At 39.3% G+C, this 27,404-nt stretch overlaps 1 protein-coding gene across 1 annotated transcript; it reads left to right on the forward strand.

Annotated features, from left to right (window-relative positions):
- Positions 1–532: 532 nt before the first annotated feature.
- LOC116715488 (NLR family CARD domain-containing protein 3-like) lies at positions 533–27,105 on the forward strand. Its single transcript, XM_032555898.1, has 6 exons — positions 533–703; positions 4,359–4,583; positions 16,918–18,632; positions 19,892–20,071; positions 21,758–21,931; positions 26,949–27,105. The coding sequence occupies exons 1-6, from the start codon at positions 533–535 to the stop codon at positions 27,103–27,105; spliced, it is 2,622 nt and encodes an 873-aa protein (XP_032411789.1).
- The last annotated feature ends 299 nt before the right edge of the window (positions 27,106–27,404 follow it).

Genomic DNA, 27,404 nt, shown 5'->3' on the forward strand with positions numbered 1-27,404 from the left:
AAAACAATGACACTGTTTCATAGAAACTTGTTACCTATATCTTTAATTTTTTTTTATGTCTCTTCTCTACCGGAAAACAAGCCATTTAAAGGTGGGATGTTCTCACAATCTGTGAAAAATAAAAATGAATAAAAACCAGAAAATCCTGGGAGTTTGTCTTTGAATGTGAAGATTCGACATGAAGATGACAGAAAAAGAGCTACAGAAAATAAAACAATTGGAATCTGTATTGCTTTAAATGAACCCTTAGCTTTTTCTTTATCTTGAATATGTTTATCTGTATTTGTTTTTTCTTGAGGCAGAACAAATGAGGCATAACTCTGTCGTTATACAGTGTGTCTGCGAATAAAGTTTAAAAAAAACAACATCCGCCCCCCTCTCCCTCCCCCTCACCCAACAGACTTCTTGTGGCTTTGACGTGAAGCTGTGATGTCACTCATCCTGTCTGTGACATCACAGCCGCCTGTCTTTGTATTCCCAGGTTCCACAGAGAAATTCATTTGCAGACTTCAATCTCAAACAAAACTGAACGATGGCGCGACGAAATGAATTGCTGGAGAACGTGGAAAGTTTGGAGAAGAGCTGCCGGAAGCTTACAAAAGAGAACAAGAAGCTTCAGAAAACTGTCGAAAATCTGAGGCTGAAGATTGAGAGACTGAATGCCAGGAAAAAAGACACCTGGCAGACAGAGAATGAAAGGCTGGTAAACAAAAATGATTATTTGAAGCAACAATTCAAGACTTTAAATAGTGAATTGGACGAGGCTAAAGCGACAGTTGAACAATTACAATCAGAAAGCAAAGCCCTGTCAACCCATAATAAGAAGGTAAAATGGGGAACAATGGTCGATAAAAAAAACTTTAACAATTCAATGAAAGAGAAATCGCAACAGTTGTACTGGATTGGCAAGGTGAACGAAGAGCTCACTCAAGAAATTGCTGGACTTAAATTGAAGATGGACAAACTTAAAGCCAGGGAAGAAAATTTAAAGGCTGACGAAGAAAAGATGGACCAAACAGAGACTCAGACCCCGGATGAAGAAACTAAAGAAGAGAAATCAAATTTATTTCAGATAATTGGGAGAACGTTCATCAAAATGTACCAATCAGGGACTTTGAGGTATTGGGTGCCACCCTGGATATTTTAATTTCGAAAAAAACATTAAATAACGACCACAAAAGCAGGGCTAGACTCAGATGAAGCTTGAGAGCAGAGGCAGAAATCTGCGGCTTCCAGAGGGAGGAACGGACATCAGAAGACCGTGACCACCGCAGGCTCCTAGGAGTCTCACAGATCCTTTCCAGGACTGTGTCTCCGACCCGCCTGCTGGAAACTATCCGTCGGATAGTCGAACCTCGGATTCAGGAAGAGCAGTGTGGTTTTCGTCCTGGTCGTGGAACACTGGACCAGCTCTACACCCTGCAGGGTCCTGGAGGGTGCACGGGAGTTCGCCCAACTAGTCTACATGTGTTTTGTGGACTTGGAGAAGGCGTTCGACCGTGTCCCTCGGGGAGCCCTGTGGGGGGTTCTCCGGGAGTATGGGGTACCGGGCCCTTTGATACGGGCTGTCAGGTCCCTGTATGACCGGTGTCAGAGTCTGGTCCGCATTGCCGGCAGTAAGTCGGGCTCGTTTCCGGTGAGAGTTGGACTCCGCCAGGGCTGAGCTTTGTCACCGATTCTGTTCATCACTTTCATGGACAGAATTTCTAGGCGCAGCCAAGGTGTTGAGGGGATCCGATTTGGTGGCCTTAGGATCTCATCTCTGCTTTTTGCGGACGATGTGGTCCTTTTGGCTTCATCAGGCCGTGATCTGCAGCTCTCGCTGGAGCGGTTCGCAGCCGAGTGTGAAGCGGCCGGGATGAGGATCAGTGCCTCCAAATCCGAGGCCATTTTTTTGAGCCGGAAAAGGGTAGAGTGCCTTCTCCGGGTCAGGGGGGTTTGTCCTGCCCCAAGTGGAGGAGTTCAAGTATCTCGGGATCTTGTTCACGAATGGGGGAAGAAGGGAGCGGGAGGTCGACAGGCGGATTGGCTCAGCGTCTGCAGTCAAGCGGGCGCTGTACCGGTCCGTCGTGGTGAAGAGAGAGCTGAGCCAAAAAGCGAAGCTCTCGATTTACCGGTCGATCTACGTTCCCACCCTCATCTATGGTCATGAGCTTTGGGTCGTGACCGAAAGAACGAGATCGCGGATACAAGCGGCCGAAATGGGTTTTCTCCGTAGGGTGGCTGGGCTCTCCCTTAGAGACAGGGTGAGAAGCTCAGTCATCCGGGAGGGACTCAGAGTAGAGCCGCTGCTCCTTCACATCCAGAGGAGCCAGTTGAGGCTCGGGCATCTGGTCAGGATGCCTCCTGGACGCCTCCCTGGTGAGGTGCTCCCGGCACGTCCCACCGGGAGGAGGCCCCGGAGAAGACCCAGGACACGCTGGAGGGACTATGTCTCTCAGCTGGCCTGGGAACGCCTCGGGATTCCCCCGGAGGAGCTGGAAGAAGTGGCCGGGGAGAGGGAAGTCTGGGCCTCCCTTCTGAAGCTGCTACCCCCGCGACCCGACCCCGGGTAAGCGGAAGAAGATGGATGGATGGATAAATTGCTCCTTCGAAGCCGGAGTCCGATACGCCTGCTGGAAACCAACGGCTGACGGGACGTCCGTGAAGGGGGGACATGTGAGTAGCGTTTAAATTAAAAAGTGAGCGAACAATTGAGGGTCTTTGGGGTGTAAAACCCCATGAATCCTAGGCACTGATAGGTAACAGAAGGACGGCGGAGTCCGCGTAAACTGAAAAACCCGTAATACCAAGTGTGTGTGTGAGTGTGAGAATACTTGGAGGAATTTAAATACCACTAGGTATTTGTCCTCATACCAAACGGCAGGAGTGCAAACGGTGAACCTCTGGTGGATGCATGTAGGCAAGAATTTCCCACCTGAAAAGGTTGAAGAGAGAATTACCACAACAGGGGATTGATCACCGTCCTGCTAAGAATTTATCCAGTCTTTTAGAGTCCACCCTATGTGTTTTTAAGACTGGAACGAAATTGACTAATTTGCTCAAAATGGGAAAAGGAAATAGCAAATTAACACCGAAAGATAAACTCCAGTGTAAGGACTGGAAGTTTATGGAAAGACAAAACCCTAACTCAGTAAAGAATTTAAATAAATTGATAGAAAAATATTACTTAATTAAACACTCAAAAAAACTGACTGAGTTATAGGATGAAGTACGACAGAAAACGAAAATCAAATCAAAAAAAGATGAGTAGTGAAGGAATGGGTGAGTTAGAAAAGTGGATGGAGGAGCTAAAAAGAGAGAAGAAGGCAATCAGAAAAGTTAGGATAAAACAGGAGAGCAAGAAGAGTGAAGCAGATCAGGCAGCAGAGCAGGGAGGAGCTCAGGTAGGAGTTATAAGAAAAAAGCAATGTCAAATTTATTTATATAGCACTTTAAAAACAGGCATAAAACTGCACCAAAGTGCTGCACAAGAATGACAATAACACAAATGAATAAAAACAGAGTATCAAAACACTAGTTCAATTAAATGCCAAGGAATAAAAATGAGTTTTAAGAAGCGATTTAAAATGATCCAGGCTGTGGGCAGATCTAATTTGGAAAAGTAGATTGTTCCATAGAAGAGGAGCAACAACAGAAAAAGCCTGATCTCCTTTCCTCTTAAGCAACCAAATACAGAAAGAAAATAAAAAGAAGATGTTGAAGATATAGAGTATAGATAAATAAATAAATGATTTAGTAAACAAAATGAAAAATAATGAATTATCTAAAAGCTGGGAAGAAAAGTAGGTGAGAGGAAGTTCATGCAAGGAGGGAGTGAGGATTGTTTTGTGGTCTGTCTGACAGTAGAGAAGTCATGATCATCGCATAAGGCAAGATTTTGATGTAGTTTTAGTTTTCTAAATTCAGAGAACAGTTTTCTCTTTAGAGTGGCTTGTTTAAGTAAGCAAATGATTTATGAGGAATTAAATAATATGGGAAGTTTTAAACGTTTCACAACTGCAAAGAGAATAATAATTTGGTGTTGTGACGCCTTGAGTGGACATCCAGAGAGGTTGACAAGCAAGTGTTAAGGTGCCAACCTGAACATTATCCAGCTGAATACCTCAATTTAGGCTTTGATGAGAAAAGAGCAGCTCTCTTCTCATCAAAGCCTAAATTGAGGTATTCAGCTGGATATTAGAGAAGATCTCTGAGGTTGTTCTGGTTCCCTCTGAATCCTGGAGATAAATTATTCACATGTGGTTTTAATTTCATTTCTTATTTCATGGAAACACTGCAACAGTGAAATTGTGTTTTTTTGACATTAGCAGAAAACAAACTGAGATTTGCTGACAGTTGTCATGGAAACCTCCCAGAGTGATGAAGACTCCTCCAGGCCTTCATCGCCGCAGCTTATTCTGGCTGCTGCTGCAGCACCCAGACACCAGCGGCCCTCGGGGGCCCGGCGGTGGCAGTCCGACGCCCCTGAAATCCACGGGGCGTCGGACCGGAGACCCTCGGCTCAAAGAGGTCAAGGAGACGCTGAAGGTCACCATGGAGACGACCTCAGACGGAGCGCTGGACCGACTCCTCCTCAAGAAGTACGCTTTATTTATCTTTCTACTTTATGGCTTTAAAACATTTTTCTCTTTTTATTGGCTTTTTATTTTGTTTTTATTACAAATTCAGATTCTTTTTTGTCATTATTATGAAAAGTTTTAGTTTTTAATTTGGTTTTTATCCAAAATAGTTTCATTATAATAAAACTAATTCTAATTTTATTAGTTTTTTTAAATTCTTCAGAGTAAAAAGTGTTTTTATTTTTGAGAAGGCTATATTTATCTTAAAATAATGTTTTATATGTTGAAGCTTTTTACTTTCACTATGACCTTGAAAAGCATCAAAATGACTCACATCAACTGGGACCAGCTTCCCCTCAGCATGATGCTGCCTCCTCCATGTTTGGACCAGAGGTGTCCCCATAGCGTTTCCATGGTGACAGCGTTTCTGCTGGTTTCACGTGCAGGTGTAGCAACAGGCCGACGACGAGGCGGTCACCGACCTCAGAACATTTTACGTTTCTATTTCAAATAGTTTCCAGACGTCGATCAGGATGTTGAAGATTTTCAGTTTTATTTTTCATCTGATCTGTTTGATGATCTGCAGGAACAGAAGAGAGAAAAATACTCTGAGTTCAAGTTACAAGAGTTGAATTCAGCAGAAATATGAAGTATTAATTTCATTTAAAAAGCTTTAAACAGCATGTTAATGGGGCAAAATGTCATTTTATTCTGTTGTGGTGAAAAAACTTGAGCTAAAATGAGACATGATAGCAGCTCTATAGATTCAGAGCCAAACACTAAAACTTCCTCCGGATCTGTAGCATTAAATCCACTTCAGAACAGATCCAGACGTCCTGAGCAGATCCTCCAGAGAAAAGAAACACAAGATTTGAACTTGGATCATTTGTGACTCAGCTGCTTGGATGTGTGTTTGGCTTTGAAAGGTTTTGTTGTGAAGCAGAAAGTTGATGAAGTTCACAGTGAAGACGACTTCAGTCCACCTGAAACCTGGTTTCACTCAAACCGTTTGATTCACTTTAAGGACGGGAAGTTTCTGATGCAACAAGAAGGAACAAAAGGTCAAAGTTGAAATGAAACAAAGATAAACTCCATGTTGCTCACAGATCTGATGGGATCAGTTTGCACAGCTGATGTTCCAGGAGAACAGTTTTGTTTTTCAGCTTTTGTTGACGGATGAAAATTTGCATTAGAAGATGAGATAATAACCGACTTTCTTTGGTTTATTTGTGTGGATTTAAAGTCGTACAACTTTAAAGAAAAGCAGGAAAACCTTGAGGAGAAACCTGAGCAGCGTTCTGACAGACCAAACACTGAGAGGAACCAGAGTTTGCATCGTCAAAGTGACGACTGTGAAATCATCTGAATCTTGTGACTCGTTTCCCATCAAATCCCAGACAGGAGAAGCAAAGCCTCACGTCTCCAACATGAAGATGGAACAGGATGCAGGACTTCCACCGAGCGTCACGTCACTCACAGCAGATCAGGAGTCTGGCTCTTCACCTCGACACTACCTAAAACCTGGGACAGCGAGGGGTTAAAGGTCATCTCCAGCACCTTAAATGTGCAACATTTCACTTCATATGAGAGCGTCTCAGTTTAGAGGCCAAAACCAGCCAAGAAGCTTCAGAGTTTTCCTGCAACGTAGCGCTGGTCTATTGGCCTCAGTGAGGCTGGTTTTACTGAAGATGTGTTCAGGGCAGCAGGAAAATTCAGCGCTAATACGGACGGGTCCAACGACTCCACCTATGATGGTGCTTGGATATGAGTTTATATGTTCAGATCTACATGAGATGAAACAGTCGATTTTCATCACATATCAGCACATTCTCCATCGGTCACCCTGCCGTCTTTCTGGATTTATTCATTATTTACATCATCAATGGAAATTGTTCAACCAGATGTTTATCTTTATTTTAATTTAATTCAGATCAAGTCAGCTTACATTACTGTCGTTAAATAAGAGTCACTGCAGGATTTTATTCAGTCTGACCAGAAAAATCTTCCTGTAAGAGTTTAACACAGCAGCTGCATTTTATGATTTTAAACTGTTTTTATTACATATATAACTCCAAAAAGTGAATTAAAAAATGTCAGAATAATATGTGAGTCAGTAAATTGTCAATATGACTCAGGAAGACTGTTAGTTTTTCTCTAAACTCCACATTAAGTGGATATTAAATGTAAACAATGCAGCATTATCAGGACTGTAGTTCCCACTATGGCCACCAGAGGGCGGAAATTCCCCGCTCTGAATATAGAGGTGAGTTTGTAGAGCTGCAGCTGGTTTCTGACTTCTGTTAAGTTGATCACGTTTATATCTTTCTCATTATAAATACTAATATTATTATGGTCTGTCTAAAGGACTGACAGCTGATTTAATATATAGATGTGTTATTTACATACAGATAACTCATCTATATATACCTAAATAAATTACATATTAATGTTTCCTAATAAAAGAAATAACTGGTTTGTTCACCAAGATGCCGAGTTTCAGTTTTAGAGTCAGGAGAATATTTATAATATATTATTTTTTTCTGGAAAACAGAATAATTATGATAATTTTGCTTCAGAGCCCAATTATATAATTTATTTCACATCCTAAGAAAATTACACACTTATGCTTTCTGATAATATAATAAACTAACAAGCTAAATGTACTTAGAGGAGAATTTAGTTCCTTGGGTTTTACTTTGAAGGAATCCACAGGAAGTGCTATTCACATATCAGCTCTCTAGCTTTACTCTGGTTGTATTTACAAACTGCGTCCACTAGGGGGCAGAAGGCTAAGTTAGCAGCTAGCTAGTTTCCCGCTCCTGATCGGCTAATGTAGCCCGTGTTGCTTTCTTCGTGTTTCTGCTGTTTTATTTCTTGAATCTTGTTTCTACTTTAACATGAAATCAATGTTTTATCTGTCAGTGTGAACTAGAAGCAGCTCCACAGAGATGAAAACAGCCCGCAGAGACTCTGAGCGGAGCTAACGATGCTAACGATGCTAACAGGCTCCAGCAGCAGCTTGTTTTACACACAAACTGATTATCAGCAGCTGCAAATCTAAACTCTGATGCTGAACAGCAGCGACTGTCCTTCAGTTCACTGATAATCACTCATTAATTTATTATTAAACTAGTATAAAGGACAAAGGAAATTAATAATCGCTCATTAATTTATTATTAAACTAGTATAAAGGACAAAGGAAATTAATAATCGCTCATTAATTTATTATTAAACTAGTATAAAGAATTTTAGTGTGTAGTTACAGTGTCTGACCACAGGAGGGCGGTAGAGAGCGAGTCTCTTCCAACAAATAAAAGTTAAATAATCTGTTTACTACAGTGCTCAGATATATTTAAAAGCTTCATTGACGTTTTAATTTTATTAATTGTCCTTTAGGTGGTTTTATCCAGCTTGATGCTCTGATCTCAGCTGATCACTAATAAATATATTTTTCTTAATATTTGTAGCTTTTTGAGATTTTGATTCTCAAAATTACCCACAATTAATATTTCTGGGATTTTTACAGAATAAAATGTTTTTTTTTTATCAAATAAATTTTCATCTACAGTAATAGAAATTGTTACTTTCTAAGTAGTTGTTGTTCACTTTGTGTCTAAATTATTTAATAATTAATCGCCATATCTAATAACATACAGATATAAAATATAGATTATTATTCATAGGATTAAGTTAATATCGCTGTTATTAGAAACTATTTAGTGAAAAGTTTAAAGTTGATCAGTTTTATGATGGTTGGTTGAGTTCTTACTGCCCTCTGGTGGTGAACTATCATAACTACAGACGTTCTTCATGTAAATTGTTCAACCAGATGTTTATCTTTGTTTTAATTCAGATCAAGTCAGCTTACATTACTGTCGTTAAATAAGAGTCACTGCAGGATTTTATTCAGTCTGACCAGAAAAATCTTCCTGTAAGAGTTTAACACAGCAGCTTTATTTTATGATTTTAAACTGTTTTTATTACATATATAACTCCAAACGGTTAATAAAAAATGTCAGGATAATATGTGGGTCAGTAAATTGTCAATATGACTCAGGAAGACTGTTAGTTTTTCTCTAAACTCCACATTAAGTGGATATTAAATGTAAACAATGCAGCATTATCAGGACTGTAGTTCCCACTATGGCCACCAGAGGGCGGAAATTCCCCGCTCTGAATATAGAGGTGAGTTTGTAGAGCTGCAGCTGGTTTCTGACTTCTGTTAAGTTGATCACGTTTATATCTTTCTCATTATAAATACTAATATTATTATGGTCTGTCTAAAGGACTGACAACTGATTTAATATATAGATGTGTTATTTACACACAGATAACTCATCTATATATCCTAAATAAATTACATATTAATGTTTCCTGATGAAATAAATAACTGGTTTGTTCACCACGATGCCGAGTTTCCGTTTTAGAGTCAGGAGAATATTTATGATATATTATTTTTTTTCTGGAAAACAGAATAATTATGATAATTTTGCTTCAGAGCCCAATTATATAATTTATATCACATCCTAAGAAAATTACACACTTATGCTTTCTGATAAAATAATAAACTAACAAGCTAAAATGTACTTAGAGGAGAATTTGGTTCCTTGTGTTTTACTTTGAAGGAATCCACAGGAAGTGCTATTCACATATCAACTCTCTAGCTTTACTCTGGTTGTATTTACATACTGCGTCCACTAGGGGGCAGAAGGCTAAGTTAGCAGCTAGCTAGTTTCCCGCTCCTGATTGGCTAATGTAGCCCGTGTTGCTTTCTTCGTGTTTCTGCTGTTTTATTTCTTAAATCTCGTTTCTACTTTAACATGAAATCAATGTTTCATCTGTCAGTGTGAACTAGAAGCAGCTCCACAGAGATGAAAACAGCCCGCAGACACTCTGAGCGGAGCTAGCGATGCTAACGATGCTAACAGGCTCCAGCAGCTGGTTTTACACACAAACTGATTATCAGCAGCTGCAAATTTAAACTCTGATGCTGAACAGCAGCGACTGTCCTTCAGTTCACTGATAATCACTCATTAATTTATTATTAAACTAGTATAAAGGACAAAGGAAATTAATAATCACTCATTAATTTATTATTAAACTAATATAAAGAATTTTAGTGTGTAGTTACAGTGTCTGACCACAGGAGGGCGGTAGAGAGCGAGTCTCTTCCAACAAATAAAAGTTAAATAATCTGTTTACTACAGTGCTCAGATATATTTAAAAGCTTCATTGACGTTTTAATTTGATTAATTGTCCTTTAGGTGGTTTTATCCAGCTTGATGCTCTGATCTCAGCTGATCACTAATAAATATATTTTTCATAATATTTGTAGTTTTTTGAGACTTTGATTCTCAAAATTACCCACAGTTAATATTTCTGGGATTTTTACAGAATAAAATGTAATTTTTTTCCAGCTAAATTTTCATCTACAGTAATAGAAATTGTTACTTTCTAAGTAGTTGTTGTTCACTTTGTCTCTAAATTATTTTAATAATTAATCGCCATATCTAATAACATACAAATATAAAATATATAGATTATTATTCATAGGATTAAGTTAATATTGCTGTTGTTATTAGAAACTATTTAGTGAAAAGTTTAAAGTTTATCAGTTTTATGATGGTTGGTTGAGTTCTTACTGCCCTCTGGTGGTGAACTATCATAACTACAGACGTTCTTCATGTAAATTGTTCAACGGGATTTTTATCTTTGTTTTAATTTTAAATTTTATAAAGTCAGATCAAGTCAGCTTACATTACTGTCGTTAAATAAGAGTCACTGCAGGATTTTATTCAGTCTGACCAGAAAAATCTTCCTGTAAGAGTTTAACACAGCAGCTTTATTTTATGATTTTAAACTGTTTTTATTACATATATAACTCCAAAAAGTGAATTAAAAAATGTCAGGATAATTTGTGAGTCAGTAAATTGTCAATATGACTCAGGAAGACTGTTAGTTTTTCTCTAAACTCCACATTAAGTGGATATTAAATGTAAACAATGCAGCATTATCAGGACTGTAGTTCCCACTATGGCCACCAGAGGGCGGAAATTCTCCGCTCTGAATATAGAGGTGAGTTTGTAGAGCTGCAGCTGGTTTCTGACTTCTGTTAAATTGATCACGTTTATGTCTTTCTCATTATAAATATAAACATTATTATGGTCTGTCTAAAGGACTGACGGCTGATTTAATATATAGATGTGTTATTTACATACAGATAACTCATCTATATATCCTAAATAAATTACATATTAATGTTTCCTGATGAAATAAATAACTGGTTTGTTCACCAAGATGCCGAGTTTCCGTTTTAGAGTCAGGAGAATATTTATGATATATTATTTTTTTCTGGAAAACAGAATAATTATGATAATTTTTCTTCAGAGCCCAATTATATAATTTATATCACATCCTAAGAAAATTACACACTTATGCTTTCTGATAATACAATAAACTAACAAGCTAAAATGTACTTAGAGGAGAATTTAGTTCCTTGTGTTTTACTTTGAAAGAACCCAAAGGAAGTGCTTTTCACATATCGGCTCTCTAGCTTTACTGTGGTTGTTGTAGTTACACACTGAGTCCACTAGGGGCAGAAGGCTAAGTTAGCAGCTAGCTAGTTTCCCGCTCCTGGTCGGCTAATGAAGCCCGTGTTGCTTTCTTCGTGTTTCTGCTGTTTTATTTCTTAAATCTTCTTTCTACTAGTTTGTAGAGCTGCAGCTGGTTTCTGACTTCTGTTACGTTGATCATGTTTATATCTTTCTCATCATAAATATTAACACTATTATGGTCTGTGTGGAAAACTCCCTGCTGGAGCCAGCGTCGTGACGTCAGAGACATTATTGGGGATGTACCACGCGCCTGCGCGTATGCATGACTCTTGACCGCCACAGTCTGTACAGCTGATTTAATATATAGATGTGTTATTTTACATACAGATAACTCATCTGTATATGATTAATAAGTTACATATTAATGTTTTCTGATGAGCTGTGGCTCCTAAACTGGAGCTTCAGGTCCAACAGAGCTGAATCAAAGCTCTACAACTCTGGTTTAGACGCTAATATGCTGAGCTTCCGGTCTGAAGGTAGGAAAATATTTTTGAAAAGTTAAATTATCCTGGAAACAGTCAGAATGATGTTGATGTTTTAGCTGCAGAGCCGCGAACTGAACTATTAGTATCAGAGCAGGGCGGGTTTTGCCCTCTAGTGGACACAGACGGTAACTACAGCTACTTGATAAAGTTAGAGTTTACAAACCACCTTCACTTCCGGTTAGTACTTTCACATTAAGAGCCATAGAAACGAGTTAATTTTCTCATTTAGCTTTCCAATTAAATAATGCATTTTACTTTTCTTCTTTCCTTCCCGAAACTTTTATTTTAATGCAGCAAATCAAACTCCGGTGCGGTTTTGCACCACCACCGTATAATATTGTTATTTCTATAGACAGTCTTTAAAAACAGATAAAAGTATTTAAATGACATTAACAAGAGCAGCATAATGTTGTTGTATGTGTAGTACATTTATTCATAAATGAATTCACTTATACAAAATACTGTATTGAACTAAGTAATTTTAAGTACTAATATTTTAAACTAACTAAATTTTAAACTAATTAACTTTTTCCATACAATATTTATCCATTATGTGTTTTCATCCTATGTGATGTTATGGTGTCAGCTGTTTGGATTATATATCAAACACATTTTTATTATTTACATTTACATTTATTTACATTTTGATTCTCAAAATTACCCACAATTAATCTTTTTTGGAGGATTTTTACTAAAGTAAGTTTAGTTTTCATTTCCATGTACTAACCTGCAGTGACTCTTATTTAACATTAATGTAAGCTGATTTGATTTGGCCTGATAAAAGTGAAAATGAGATCAAATAAACTGTAATTAATATGAAGAGGAATATCTGTAGTTGCGATAGTTCACCACCAGAGGGCAGTGAGCGCTCATAATCCTCCATCAAACGCCTGTTAAACTGCAGTTTGTTCTGCTGGTTTTCTGCTGAATCCATGAAAAAAGCTGCTCAGCTTCAGATCTGCTTCACTAACAGCAAAACAGAAATACTGAAGCTTTTCCATCTTCACTCTAGTTTTTTCACTCTGTTAAATCTAACTGAACTATTAATGTTTATTCAGATGAATCAAACTTTGGCTCTAGAGGAAAACACAAGTTACGCAACTTCCTGTGGAAATAGAAACTGAAACCAACTTTGGTCTCCTTCAGATCAGCCTCCATTTTGAGCTGCAGGATGGAAATAACTTGCTGACTTGTTACTAGAGGTAAGTGTTGCCGCTCCGGGTCTCTCCGTGTCTCTCGGCTCTCTGGAGCCTTTCTAACCGATGAACCCACCGAGGCTTCCCGGGGCCTCAGTCACCTCGGCCTGGGTCGCTCGGCTCTCATAGGGCCTGGTCCCCGCAGCAGCGCTCTGTTTACTTTATTGAAGGCCTGATCTAGAAAGGAATTAGATCAAATGAAAAACTTTATTGTGAGACGTTGCTGCTTATAAAGTGATGCTAAGTGAGGTTACATTATGCGACTATAAGGAACAAAAAGAGAAATATTGAACACACTATAAACACACAGCTCAGTTACTGCGCAGTTAACCTGGTGAATGATCAGCTATGATCTACCATGACAGCAGCATCTAAAGCTGATCTGTTTGTGTGGAGCAATAATGAACTTTTCAGATTTAATCTAAATAAATTGAGAACTTAATGTAACTTTTACAGTCCATCAGTTCTTGCTGCAGCGACTCTCTCTGGTGTTTTAACCTAAAAAGCAGAACTAAAACATTGTAAACTAGTTTCTCTGCTTGTTGAAATCAGCAGGAAGTGAATCACATCACTCCGTCCCTCATCAGTCTGGGGTTCAGCAGAAACTGATGTTTCTCTTGTCTGTGGATCAGAACCGGCTTTAAGCCGTCCACAGATTTCCTCTCTTCCTCCTCACTGAGTTTGATCTTTTTCCAGGTTTTCCTCTTGTTGCTCCTTTCAGCAGAAGAAACTCTTTGTCTCTCAAAGCTCTGCTGGAAAAATGCATCCAGATCCAGACTGACTCTTACCTGAAAGGTTGCTGTGTTTAGCAATCAGTATCTGCAAAATCGGAATCGATCAGCCAGAAAACTGCAGTCGGTTCAACCCTAAAAATAACAAAACTTTTAAATGGAGCAATAATAATAAAATAAATAATTTCACAAACATTTTAGATCAGTTGTAACAAACTAGTTTCTAACTAAAAGAGTTGCATTAATGTGTCTCTTTATCTTGAAGTTCAATCAGATCAATAGACTAAATATGTTTCAGGCCTCGCTGAGTGTTTGGGGGCTTCATCCCCCTATTGAAGCAGCTGTTTACCCATGATTCCTTGCAGTGGGTCCAGCTGGTACCTCAGCTGGATGCTGTGGTCCCTGAAAGCTGCTTTGTGTCTCTTGAGCTGAGAGGAAATCCTGCTGAGCTGCACACAGAGGCTGACATGTTGCTGAGATCCCAGCTGGACCCGGTTCTGTCTGGAGGAGAGCTGTGGACCCGACCTGAGCTGCTGCTCCCTCAGAACCTTCTGCTCACTGACTCCCTCCATACAGAGCTACAATAGAGTCATGATGCGTTCAAGTCCACTGGGAGCTAAATAAGTTCACTAGTTCATAGGAAATGTTCACTCATTCATTCAAATGATTCACTCTGATCCTCTGAACACATGATGGGAACCAGCTTTCTGCTTCACAGAACAGTTACTGGAACCGGATCACTGGTGTTAGAGATTTTTTGGTATTATCATTTTATTCTTACTTTAGTTCACATTAAGTCTATAGATCTTTGTGATTTTCTGTTTAAAGTGTTCTCTTCTTTAAATGACCTGGAGGTCACTACTGTCTGTTCAACTTTATGAGAAATAGATAACACTAAGTTTCTCAGACCTTAAACCCTTTTGCAAGAACACCTCCTAATTTAGTAACCACCTGTGAGCAGTCGTATTTTGTTTTCTTGACAGTACTGACCGAGATTTGAACCGGGCTCAGACCTTTGATCAGATATCACATCTGGAACTGGGTTGTTAGATGTTTGGGTTAGAAGCTTTACGACCTCTGTTGTTTTCCTGACTGCCCCCTTGCCTGTTCTTCTTTGACAATAAAAACAGGAGTTTTTGTGAGGGCAGATCAGAATGCTCTGTGGAACTGATCGGAGGAGAAGTTTGATAGAGCCTTCCCTTTTGCAAAAGCTCCACGTAAAATTCATATACGTTGTCTGTGGTTCTTTCTTTTATTTAGGTTCAAAAGGAAAATACCTATCAACTGGACTGACTGGTTCTGGTTTCTCTCTCCAAATGGCCAGAAGATGAAAGATGGGTATCAGTCCATCTATGAGGAGTGACCGGTCCAAAGGTCATCCTTCAGACTTCAGTAATGAACCTGGACCATCAGACAGAAAGTAAGAAACCATTTTCTAACTGATTCATGTGAATCTATAGAGATATAAAATAAAAGATATTAACTGGTTGATCTTCAGTGTTTCAATAAACAGTAACTTAATTTTCTGATATATTAATTTAAAGTTAGTCATGAAGGATGTTGGTCAGTAAATCAGAGTTTGAATGAAAGTCTGAATGAATCAATGATAAAAATGTTGCATGAAAACAAAAACAACCAACAATGTGAGGAGCAACGACTCAGATTGTCTCTAAACCCAGTGAAGCACTGGAGCTTCCAGACTGGGAACACTGGTATCAGTCATGATACCAGATATGATACAATGAAGAACTTCACACCAGAGATCATCAATGATCTCAGGTTCTGTTCTGACCCAGTTCTGGTCTCTAGTTTGTGGTGGACCTTCATGAACATGTTCAGCTCCAGCCTGTTGATAGTGAAATATTTCACTGATGAAGAAATGTCTTTACAGGAGCTGTGAGTGTGAAGAAAGACCCAGAACAGGAGCTGAACGGCCGACAGCCAATCAGAGCAGCTGTTCTCCAGGTGAGACTGAACTCCTCCAATCAGAGCCTCCTGTCGTCTCTGTTGGACCAGATCCACGTCTTTAGTTGAGATTTGGAAATTTAAGGTTTAAAAGTCTTTTAGTGATCAATTATTTCAGCTGGTGTAACTGGAACTTATGTGCTGGTGATGATAAAGAAAGGAGAAAAAAAGTGGTGAAAATGTTTGTTAATCAGTCAATATTTTCATCACAATATTCACCAATAATATTGAGAGTTAACAGCTCCTTGATGACCTTCTATCAGATCGCGTCTTTAAACATTCAGAGATAGAAGGTCAACTTGAGAAGAACCAAACCAGAGCAGACAAGGACTGCAACAAAATAGATGCTGTGATGAAGAAGAACAGAGAGCCTGCAGATTGATGGTCAAACATCTTCAGCACATGGATGAATTGAAGGTTTCAATTAATTTCCGTTTTTGGGATTGCTTTTTCTTATATTGTGCCTCCATATCTGGCTTGTCTTTATTTATTATCGTAGCTGCTTCAGGTTTGCTTTTGTTACATTGTGCAGCCGTGTTTCCTGGCCTATTCGCTCGTCGGTTTACGGGTCAAGAGTGGCGATTTCAGCTCGACCTGACCGAGTCCTGTGAGCGTGAGATGCTGGGTGTCTGGGGTCACTCTGGAGGCTATATGTGCAGCAGCCTCTTGGTCATCCCCAAATACCTTTGCTGGGTTTTACAGGGTTAACTGGGCCACCTTTCACCTGGGATCCTATCCCAGCGCTCATCATCATCCCAGTGAGGTGGGCATGTTTTCGGGGTTGTTTCTTTTCTGTGTGTGATTTCTCAGGACTCTGTCGGTAATCGTCATCCAGTGCTTTAATCACCGCCTCTGGTGGTCAGTAGGGATTAAATAGAACAAAAGTTTAGACTGTAACTACGGTTCTATGAATCCCAGATGACCGCCAGAGCGCTCGGTCCCTCAGAATCATCGTGTTTCACGAGAAGATTGAGGAACTGAGCTGTCATTGTCACGTGACTATATAGACTTACTGGTGTCACCGGGGGTCACATGTGACCATGTTGGTATAAGATTCTCGACCTGTGCAAGAGAGATCATTCAGTGCTTTAAGCACCGCCTCTGGCGGTCAGTAGGGATTCATAGAACCGTAGTTACAGTCGTGACTTTCGTTATTCTTACCATGCAGAGTTTTTATAAAATTTGGGCTTTTTATTTATTGATTTACTTTTTTCTCATCCATTAAAGCTGATGCACAAATTGTCTCTGAGAATATCAAAAAATTATTGTTTTCCTTATGTTCAGCTGAAGTGTCTCCTCTCCTGTCTTTGTCTCTTTCTTCAGATTTTGATATTCGGTGTCAGAGTGACCATAAAGCGTCTCTGAAGAAGAAGTTCCAGAGTCTCTCTGAAGGCGTCGCTGAACCTGGAAATCAAATCGTTCTGAACCAGATCTACACAGAGCTCCACATCACAGAGGGGTTAACTAGAGAGGTCAACCAGGAACATGAGGTCAGACACATTGAAACAGCATCCAGGAAAGAAGAAACAACAATCAGAAGAGAAGACATCTTTAAAGTCCCACCTGGAAGAGATCAACCAATCAGAACAGTGATGACCATGGGAGTGGCTGGCATTGGGAAAACACTGTTAACACAGAAGTTCACTCTGGACTGGGCTGAAGGCAAAACCAACCAGAACATTGATTTCATATTTCCATTCACTTTCAGAGAGCTGAATATGTTGAAAGAAGAAAAGTTCAGCTTATTAGGACTGATTCATAAATTATTTTCTAAAACCAAAGAAATCAGCAGCTTTGAAACGTTCCAGGTTCTGTTCATCTTTGATGGTCTGGATGAAAGTCGATTTACTCTGGATTTCAAGAACAATCCGATCCTGACTGATGTTACAGAGTCCAGCTCAGTGGATGTTCTGGTGACAAACCTCATCAGGAGGAAACTGCTTCCCTCTGCTCTCCTCTGGATAACCACACGACCTGCAGCAGCCAATCAGATCCCTGCCGAGTGTGTCGGCATGGCAACAGAGGTCAGAGGGTTCACTGACCCCCAGAAGGAGGAATACTTCAGGAAGAGATTCAGAGATGATGAAGAGAAGGCCAGCAGGATCATCTCCCACATCCAGAAATCAAAAAGTCTCCACATCATGTGTCACATCCCAGTTTTCTGCTGGATCACTGCTAAAGTTCTGGAGGATGTGATGAAGACCAGAGAGGGAGAAAAACTGCCAAAGACTCTGACTGAGATGTACATAGCATTCCTGAAGGTTAACTTCGCAATCAAGAAGGAAAAGTATGATGGAGGAAAAAAGACAAGATCAATCTGGAGTCCAGAGAACAAGAAGCTGATTGAGTCTCTAGGAAAACTGGCTTTTGAGCAGCTGCTGGAGGGAAACCTGATCTTCTATGACAAAGAGCTCAAAAAGTGCGGCATCAACATCAAAGATGCTGCGTTGTTCTCAGGAGTGTTCACTGAAATGTTTAAAAGAGAGAGAGGGACGTGCGACATCTCCGTCTACTCCTTTGTTCATCTGAGCATCCAGGAGTTTCTGGCTGCAGTCTACATGCTCCACTGTTTCACCAGCAGGAAGTCAAAGGTGATCAAGACGTTTCTGGGAGAAAAATACAGAGAAACATCTCTAGATGAGTTCATGAAGGAAGTCATGGAGAAATCCCTCAGCAGTAAAAATGGCCACCTGGACCTGTTTGTCCGCTTCCTTCATGGTCTCACTGTGGAGTCCAACCAGAGAGTCTTAGAAGATCTGCTGGGTCAGACAGAGAACAGTCCAGAAACCATCCAGAGAATCATCACCAACCTGAAGGAGATGAACACTGAATATATCTCTCCTGACAGAAGCATCAACATCTTCTACTGTCTGGTGGAGATGAACGACGACTCATTTTATCAGGAGATCCAACGGCTGCTGGATTCAGGGAACCAGCTCTCAGTGACTGACTATTCAGCTCTGGCCTCCATGCTGCAGGTGTCAGAGGTTCTGGATGAGTTGGACCTGGAGAAGTACAACACATCATATTATGGACGATGGAGACTGCTTCCAGCTGTGAGGAACTGCAGAAAGGCTCGGTGAGTCCAGATGTTTTCATTGTGTGAATGCTGATTCAGCTCTATTGTCCTCCTGTTTCTTCTTCGTCTTCAAGTTGCTTCTGGATGTTTTTGGTCTTTAACTTCTTCCTTCATCCTCTGGACTATTTCAGCCATTCAACCATCTAAACATTCAGCTCATCCAGGACAGCTGCAGCTTCTGGTTTTAGACATTTTGATCATTTTAAAAATATTTAACTTTTTATCAGTTTTCATGTTTAAATGAATAGAAAACCCTGAACTCTAGAAAAAAATCTATTTTGTCTGAAAGATCCAATCAGCCAGAGAGACTTTTACACTTTAAACTCCTCTTCACTCATTGAGCCGCTACTCCTTTTAGGATCTTTGTCTTTTTTAAATTATAAAATCACTGTTTAGGTTTGATGGACACTTTAAAATAACCCCAATAATTGCTGCTGTTGTCATGGAAACCAGTTAGAAACTTAGTGAACCAACTTTTCCTCCTCCCACTAGTTTCCTCTGAGTTTGTAAATGAGAGCAAAATGTGGTGATTGTTGTCTGGCTCCAGAAAAAGTCCTAGTTTCTGTCAGATCCTCCCAAAGCTCTGAGAACTCTGCTTCCAGAGCTGGAACCATTTTCCTCATCAACTCTTCATCTGCAGCTTTTGTTGAAGCTGTTAGCCATGAAGACCTGGAGAGACATGAGCTTCAACTCTTTAGACATCCCAGCCTCTTCTAGTTACTGGAGAACTTTCACTGCTTCACCATGAAAAATGCTGCTGGACCCAAACGCTCTGTTTTGGTCTTCAGCTCTTTAACAGTTTAGCAACAATTTCTTCTGACATCCAAACCTTTGTTCCTCTGAGCCACACGGTCTAGTCCAAGTCCGAGCTGTGAGCAGTTCCTCCTCCTCTCCATCATCTCCAGTAGTTTCCTTCATCAGCTCAGTCAGCCTCTTCATCAGCTGCTTCAGCTCCTTTGAGGCTCTGATGCTGCAGCTCCATCAGATGCTGCAGAGAAAACTGAACTTTCCTTCACAGATGATAGAAGATCTTCAACATCTGACTGCAGCTGAAGGTCTGAGGACATGAAGCCTGGACCAGAACCAGAACCAGAACCTGGACTTTAATCAGGAACTGCACAGATTCTCTGTGGGGTCAAACTCAGTAAATTGAAGATCAGATGTTGATCAGATGATGACATCACTGTTATCATATTTTAGTCTGTTTATGATCCAGATTGATTTCATTAGAACTGAATTTATTTCTTCTCTAATCACAGACTTGGTGGCTGGTGGTTCCAAAAGGATGAATGTGAAGTTTTGGCCTCGGCTCTGAAGTCCAACCCAGATCTGACTGAACTGGAAATAAATCAGATCTTCATAGATAGAGGTGGAGACTCTGATCTGAAGCCTGTGGTTGAGATCCTGGAGAGTTCAGTCAGTAAAGTGAAGAATCTGAGGTTTGTTTTCTTTATTTATCCAATAAAATCATTCATTTATACTTTAAACATTAGTTTAATTAATGCTTTTATTCTAATATATTTTATTTTAAAACAACCTGTTTAAATGTCAGAATAAAATCTCTAAAACTTTTTACCTTATATATTATTTTTTTTCTTATATCAGACTTTGAGATTATTGAACTTTGTTTTTCAGTTTTTTACTTTAAAATGTTTTTTACTGATGAACAAAATGAGTAAAATAATTCAAATGATGTAAATTAATGATGGAGATGTTTCAGTTTGGTTTGGTAAAGATTCAGATTGTTTTATTTCTCATTTCTGATTCTCATCTTTACATCCAGAATGAAATGTTGTTCCTCCAGAGTCGAGCCACAAACACTGACAAGTTCAAATCATCATTAATGACCAAATCTAAGAAATGACTGATTGTAGAAAAGCAAATCTAGATGAAATGAATGAAAGTGAGGTTTGCAGCAGCAGCAGGTTCCTCAGCTTTGTCCTGAAGCTGTGGTTCTGTTGGGCCGGGTCAGAGAGGAACCGTCCTCTTCAGTCTGACAGCTGTCAGTCGGTTGGAGCCTCGTCTCTGTGATGATGCTTCATCAGGTCACGTCTCCTTAGGAAATAATGGCCTCCATTGGCTTTCAGCAGCTTTAATAAGAACCCAAGGCCATTAATGAAGAAACTGAGTGGTTCTGATCCAGTTACCAAGTCGGGTCTCCAGCTGATGATCAGGAACCAGCAGAAATAGCTCAACTCATCCAGGCTGATAGAAAACTTTGAGTTTCTTTTTTGATCAAATGTTCTGGTTCTGCTGGTTTGGACTCTTTAAACCAGTTTGACTGGATCAGATGTTAGAATCAGTTCATCATGTTTCTTTTACATTCAGGGAAATTAATTTTCTACATTTTTATTATTTATTTGTTCATGTTTCAGTTTTAACCTGCATCCTGTTGGCTTCAGCTCACATCTTTTATTCTTTATTCAGATTGGAGGTCTGCAGGTTGTCAGAGACCAGCTGGACTTCTCTGTTCTCAGCTCTGAAGTCCAACCCGACCCACCTGACAAGACTGGACCTGATTGATACCAACCTGGGAGATTCTGTAGTGAAGGAGCTCTGTGGTTTTCTACAGACTGAAGGCTGCAGACTGGAGACATTGGAGTATGTAATTATATAATTATTGATATTTCTGTGAATAATTATATATAATTGATCATAAATCAAATTAATTTCTTCTGTTCTAATAAATATTTTCTGAGTTTGTTCCTGGACTTGGATCCAGAGTTTAATTTAGTCCCTCTGTGTAACTGAGTTGGACCTGCTGATCTGAGGTCAGAACAGGACAGCATTCGGACCCCCAGTGTGTAGAAATCCCCCTCATGTGAAGCAGGTCAAAGGTCATTCAACCCAGTCTAGAAAAGTGAATTCCTGGAATCTGACAGGAACAAATCAATAATCAATGATTGATGCTTCAACACTTTGATCAGAACCTGGAATGATTTTACTGACTAAAATCCTCCAACACAACATGACCCAGTACCAGGTTCTGGTTCTGAAGTCAGCAGGTCTTTATTGAAGCAGCAGCTTGTTGGCATTAATACTGATGAGAATCTTTATCTGGTTCTGTTGGACTGGTTAACCTGCATCCTGTTGGCTTCAGCTCACATCTTTTATTCTTTATTCAGATTGTTGGGCTGCAGGTTGTCAAAGACCAGCTGGACTTCTCTGTTCTCAGCTCTGAAGTCCAACCCGACCCATCTGACAAAACTGGAGCTGATCGGAACCAACCTGGGAGATTCTGGAGTGAAGGAGCTCTGTGGTTTTCTACAGACTGAAGGCTGCAGACTGGAGACATTGCTGTATGTAATTATATAATTATTGATATTTCTGTGAATAATTATATATAATTGATCATAAATCAAATTAATTTCTTCTGTTCTAATAAATATTTTCTGAGTTTGTTCCTGGACTTGGATCCAGAGTTTAATTTAGTCCCTCTGTGTAACTGAGTTGGACCTGCTGATCTGAGGTCAGAACAGGACAGCATTCGGACCCCCAGTGTGTAGAAATCCCCCTCATGTGAAGCAGGTCAAAGGTCATTCAACCCAGTCTAGAAAAGTGAATTCCTGGAATCTGACAGGAACAAATCAATAATCAATGATTGATGCTTCAACACTTTGATCAGAACCTGGAATGATTTTACTGACTAAAATCCTCCAACACAACATGACCCAGTACCAGGTTCTGGTTCTGAAGTCAGCAGGTCTTTATTGAAGCAGCAGCTTGTTGGCATTAATATTGATGAGAATCTTTAACTGGTTCTGTTGGACTGGTTAACCTGCATCCTGTTGGCTTCAGCTCACATCTTTTATTGGGGCCTGCCATGCAAAGCAATGGCAGGAACCTATTGCTATTCTCCCAATTCTTTATTTTTCATCCGTAACCGTTAATGCGGCTCGTACCGCTGCGTGCACACCTACAAATGAGGTATCAAAACGTGCAGAAAATTCACGCCATTGGAGCTATTACTTTTGGTGGGATTCGGGGTTAACATGGCGACATAATTCGCAAAAAACTACGAAAAAAAACCCCATTATAAGTCAATGGGAAAAATCCTAGAAATACCCTATTTTTGAGGATTTTCTGTGTCGTCACGAATTCACGTAGAAATGCCATTCAAATTTCATTTTGTAGATACGTCTGTGATCTCTTCGAAAGTGAAGACGGCTCGTCGATACCAATTACGGTTTGTCCACAATTTGTCTCTAAGCGACCCAAAGTTTCTCATTTTTCCTAAAATTAGAGTGCGTCTCTCACTGATTAGAGTGAGAAATCAAGAGAACTTTTTCACCCCAAAATAATTTTGAAATCGCCATCACGCCCACAAATATCGCACGATTGGTATCAAAATCGGTCCTGACATTGATACGCATGTCTGCTCCGGTAAAATGTTTTCGAAATTTATCTAGACCGTACGGTTTTCTGTCACGGTGCTTCAGAGCAAAGTCATGCGACAGGATTTTCTAGGCTGTCTCAGGCTCTGTCACTAACAGTTCACACCTTGGTGAGAAACTTATTTAACATAGCAACGGAACTCAAGAGGCTATTGGCTGCTGATTAGGACTACAAATACGCATCACTGTAGTTCTATCTATAGTGGAACCCTCAGTTGAAACAGATCAGGACTGAACTGGCCTTTAGAACCACTTGCTGCTATGGGCTGTATATAACTGATTGGGGCCTGCCATGCAAAGCAATGGCAGGAACCTATTACTATTGTCGGAGAGAAGCGTCTCTTTAATATTCTTCTTCTTTATTTTTCTTCCGTCACCGTTAATGCGGCTCATACCGCTGGGTGCACACCTACAAATGAGGTATCAAAACGTGCAGAAAATTCACGCCATTGGAGCTATTATTTTTGGTGGGATTTGGGCTTAACGTGGCGACATAATTCGCAAAAAACTACGAAAAAAAACCCATTATAAGTCAATGGGAAAAATTCTAGAAATACCCTATTTTTGAGGATTTTCTGTGTCGTCACAAATTCACCTAGAAATGCCATTCAAATTTCATTTTGTAGATACGTCTGTGATCTCTTCGAAAGTGAAGACGGCTCGTCGATACCAGTTACGGTTTGTCCACAATTTGCCTCTAAGCGACCCAAAGTTTCTCATTTTTCCTAAAGTTAGAGTGCGTCTCTGGCTGCTTAGAGTGAGAGATGAAGACAACTTTTTCAGCCCAAATCATTTTTGAAATCGCCATCACGCCCACAAATATCGCACGATTAGTATCAAAATCGGTCCTGACATTGATACGCCTGTCTGCTCCGGTAAAATGTTTTCGAAATTTATCTAGACCGTACGGTTTTCTGTCACGGTGCTTCAGAGCAAAGTCATGCGACAGGATTTTCTGAGGCTGTCTGAGGCTCTCTCCCATGTATTTGAATAGAATTTCAGATCTGGGCACAACATTTCTTTCTCTCATCGCTGTAAATGCTCTGAGTGAGGTACAGATATGAATCTCGGGACTATCGCAGAAGACACATAGGCCTCTGATACGCTCCAAACGCTTTTCGAATATGTATTACGGTTCCCGGACAGGAAGGATTTGTTTCCAATGCTTTTTTTCAGTAAAACGTGTTTGCTCAAACACACAATTGTGTGTTTGAGAGCTCAGAGCTCACACCCTGCTGAGACCATTATTTACCATAGCAACGGAACTCAAGAGGCTATTGGCTGCTGATTAGGACTACAGATACGCATCATTGTAGTTCTATCTATAGTGGAACACTCAGTTGAAACAGATCAGGACTGAACTGGCCTTTAGAACTAATTGCTGCTATGGGCTGTATATAACTGATTTAACTCAGTAACTGTTACACATGGGATTAGTTTGGAACTTTAAAATTAAGCATAATAATAATTTCAAAATAAAAGCCTTGAATATTTTTACATCAGGTAATTGCTGTTTTTGGCTTTATTTGACTTTTTCATCCAAAGCACTGTTACACATGGTATTAGTTTGGCCCTTTGAAATGAAGCTTAACAAAAATTTCAAAAAAAAAGCTTTGAATATTTTTACATCATGTAATTGCTCTTTTTGGCTTTATTTGACTTTTTCATCCAAAGCACTGTTACACATGGGATTAGTTCGGAACTTTAAAATGGAGCATAATGATAATTTCAAAATAAAAGCCTTGAATATTTTTACATCAGGTAATTGCGCTTTTTGGCTTTATGTGACTTTTTTATCCAAAGCACTGTTACACAATGTAATAGTTTGGCCCTCTGAAATGAAGCATACTGAAAATTTCAAAATAAAAGCCTTGAATATTTTTACGTCATGTAATTGCTCTTTTTTGGCTTTATTTGACTTTTTCATCCAAAGCACTGTTACACATGGTATTAGTTTGGCCCTTTAAAATGAAGCTTAACAAAAATTTCAAAATAAAAGCCTTGAATATTTTTACATGACGTAATTGCTCTTTTTGGCTTTATTTGACTTTTTCATCCAAAGCACTCTTACACGTGGTATTAGTTCAGAACTTTAAAATGGAGCATACTGAAAATTTCAAAATAAAACCATTGAATATTTTTACATCATGTAATTGCTCTTTTTGGCTTTATTTGACTTTTTCATCCAAAGCACTGTTACACATGGTATTAGTTTGGCCCTTTGAAATGAAGCATACTGAAAATTTCAAAATAAAAGCCTTGAATATTTTTACATCATGTAATTGCTCTTTTTGGCTTTATTTGACTTTTTCATCCAAAGCACTCTTACACGTGGTATTAGTTCAGAACTTTAAAATGAAGCATACTGAACATTTCAAAATAAAAGCCTTGAATATTTTTACACCAGCCACTTGTGTTTTGAGCATTATATAACTATTTTAACCCAAGGACTATTACGCATGGGATTAGTTTGGCCCTTTGAAATGAAGTTTAACAAAACTTCCAAAATAAAAGCCTTGAGAAAATTTTAAATCGTACTGAATGGTGCACGTCCGCCTCACTTAACGTTCTTGCGGTTCTCCGCGTGCCACTGATTACGTTGCGGCGTTCTTTAGCGTCGATGCCGATTTGTGGCGTGACGACGCCGGGCCCAAAACCCCACGGGCGCGCCTTGGCAGGCCCCGGCTAAATTTCTTCCGAAATTTTCTAGTTTAACTCAGTAACTGTTACACATGGGATTAGTTTGGAACTTTAAAATTAAGCATAATAATAATTTCAAAATAAAAGCCTTGAATATAACAAAAATTCCAAAATAAAAGCCTTGAATATTTTTACATGACGTAATTGCTCTTTTTGGCTTTATTTGACTTTTTCATCCAAAGCACTGTTACACATGGTATTAGTTTGAAACTTTGAAATGAAGCATACTGAAAATTTCAAAATAAAAGCCTTGAGAATTTTTACATGAGATTATTGCTGTTTTGAGCATTATATAACTGATTTAACCCAATGACTGTTATTCATGGGATTAGGTTGGCCCTTTGAAATGAAGTTTAACAAAAATTCCAAAATAAAAGCCTTTAATATTTTTACATCAACTACTTGCGTTTTCAGCATTATATAACTGATTTAACCTAATGACTATTACACATGGGATTAGTTTGTCCCTTTGAAATGAAGCTTAACAAAAATTTCAAAATAAAAGCCTTTAATATTTTTAAATCAACTACTTGTGTTTTGAGCATTATATAACTGATTTACCCAATGACTATTAGACATGGGTTTATTGGGGCAATAAAAATTAAGCTTAATGAAAATTTCAAAATAAAAGCCTTGAATATTTTTACATCATGTAATTGCTCTTTTTGGCTTTATTTGACTTTTTCATCCAAAGCACTGTTACACATGGTATTAGTTTGGCCCTTTGAAATGAAGCATACTGTAAATTTCAAAATAAAAGCCTTGAATATTTTACATCAGGTATTTGCTCTTTTGGGCATTATGTGAATTTTTTATCCAAAGCACTGATAAACATGGGATTAGTTTGGCGCTTTGAAATGAAGCTTAACAAACATTTCAAAATAAAAGCCTTTAATATTTTTACATCAACTACTTGTGTTTTGAGCATTATATAACTATTTTAACCCAGTGACTATTACGCATGGGATTAGTTTGGCCCTTTCAAATGAAGTTTAACAAAACTTCCAAAATAAAAGCCTTGAGAAAATTTTAAATCTTACTGAATGGTGCACGTCCACCTTACTTAACGTTCTTGTGATTCTCCACATGCTATTGATTACGTTGCAGCGTTCTTTAGCATCGATGCTAATTTGTAGCGTGACAACGCCGGGCCCAAACCGACGGGCACGCCTTGGCAGGCCCCATCTAAATTTCTTCCGAAATTTTCTAGTTCTTTATTCAGATTGTGGGACTGCAGTTTGTCAAAGATCAGCTGTGATTATTTGGCCTCAACTCTGAAGTCCAACCCGACCCGTCTGACAAAACTGGACCTGAGATTCAACAACCTGAAGGATTCAGATGTTCAGCAGCTGAAGAATCTTGTAAAGACTTTAAAGTAAGTAAATGTTTGTAGTGAGTCCAGCTGCTATCAGCATATTGAACTAAACCCAGTAAGCATCAAAGTAAAGATCCAGTGTTCCCAGTAAAGCTGCAGCTTCTCAGTGGGAGGAGAATGGTTCAGGCTTCCTGATTGGACACAGAGACAGCAATCAGCCAATCAGAGGAGCAGCAGCTTGCTGTGTTCCTGCGTTTGTGTTGGTGTGAAGATGAGTGTTGTTGCTGTGTCCATGTCTCCAGGAAGTCCAGCTGGACTCCATCGTCCAGCCGTCCAACATGTCTAGAGACAGTGGTCCTCATC

This window comes from Xiphophorus hellerii, chromosome 24 (genome assembly GCF_003331165.1).
Source record: "Xiphophorus hellerii strain 12219 chromosome 24, Xiphophorus_hellerii-4.1, whole genome shotgun sequence".
Taxonomy (NCBI): domain Eukaryota; kingdom Metazoa; phylum Chordata; class Actinopteri; order Cyprinodontiformes; family Poeciliidae; genus Xiphophorus; species Xiphophorus hellerii.

Excerpts from the sequence above, each read along its gene's own strand:
- LOC116715488 (XM_032555898.1), top strand. The coding sequence starts at position 533 with ATGGCGCGACGAAATGAATTGCTGGAGAACGTGGAAAGTTTGGAGAAG. Across the intron at positions 4,584-16,917 it reads GACCGACTCCTCCTCAAGAA|AAGAAGAAGTTCCAGAGTCT; the intron begins GTACGCTTTATT and ends AAAGCGTCTCTG. Across the intron at positions 21,932-26,948 it reads TGCAGACTGGAGACATTGCT|ATTGTGGGACTGCAGTTTGT; the intron begins GTATGTAATTAT and ends TTCTTTATTCAG.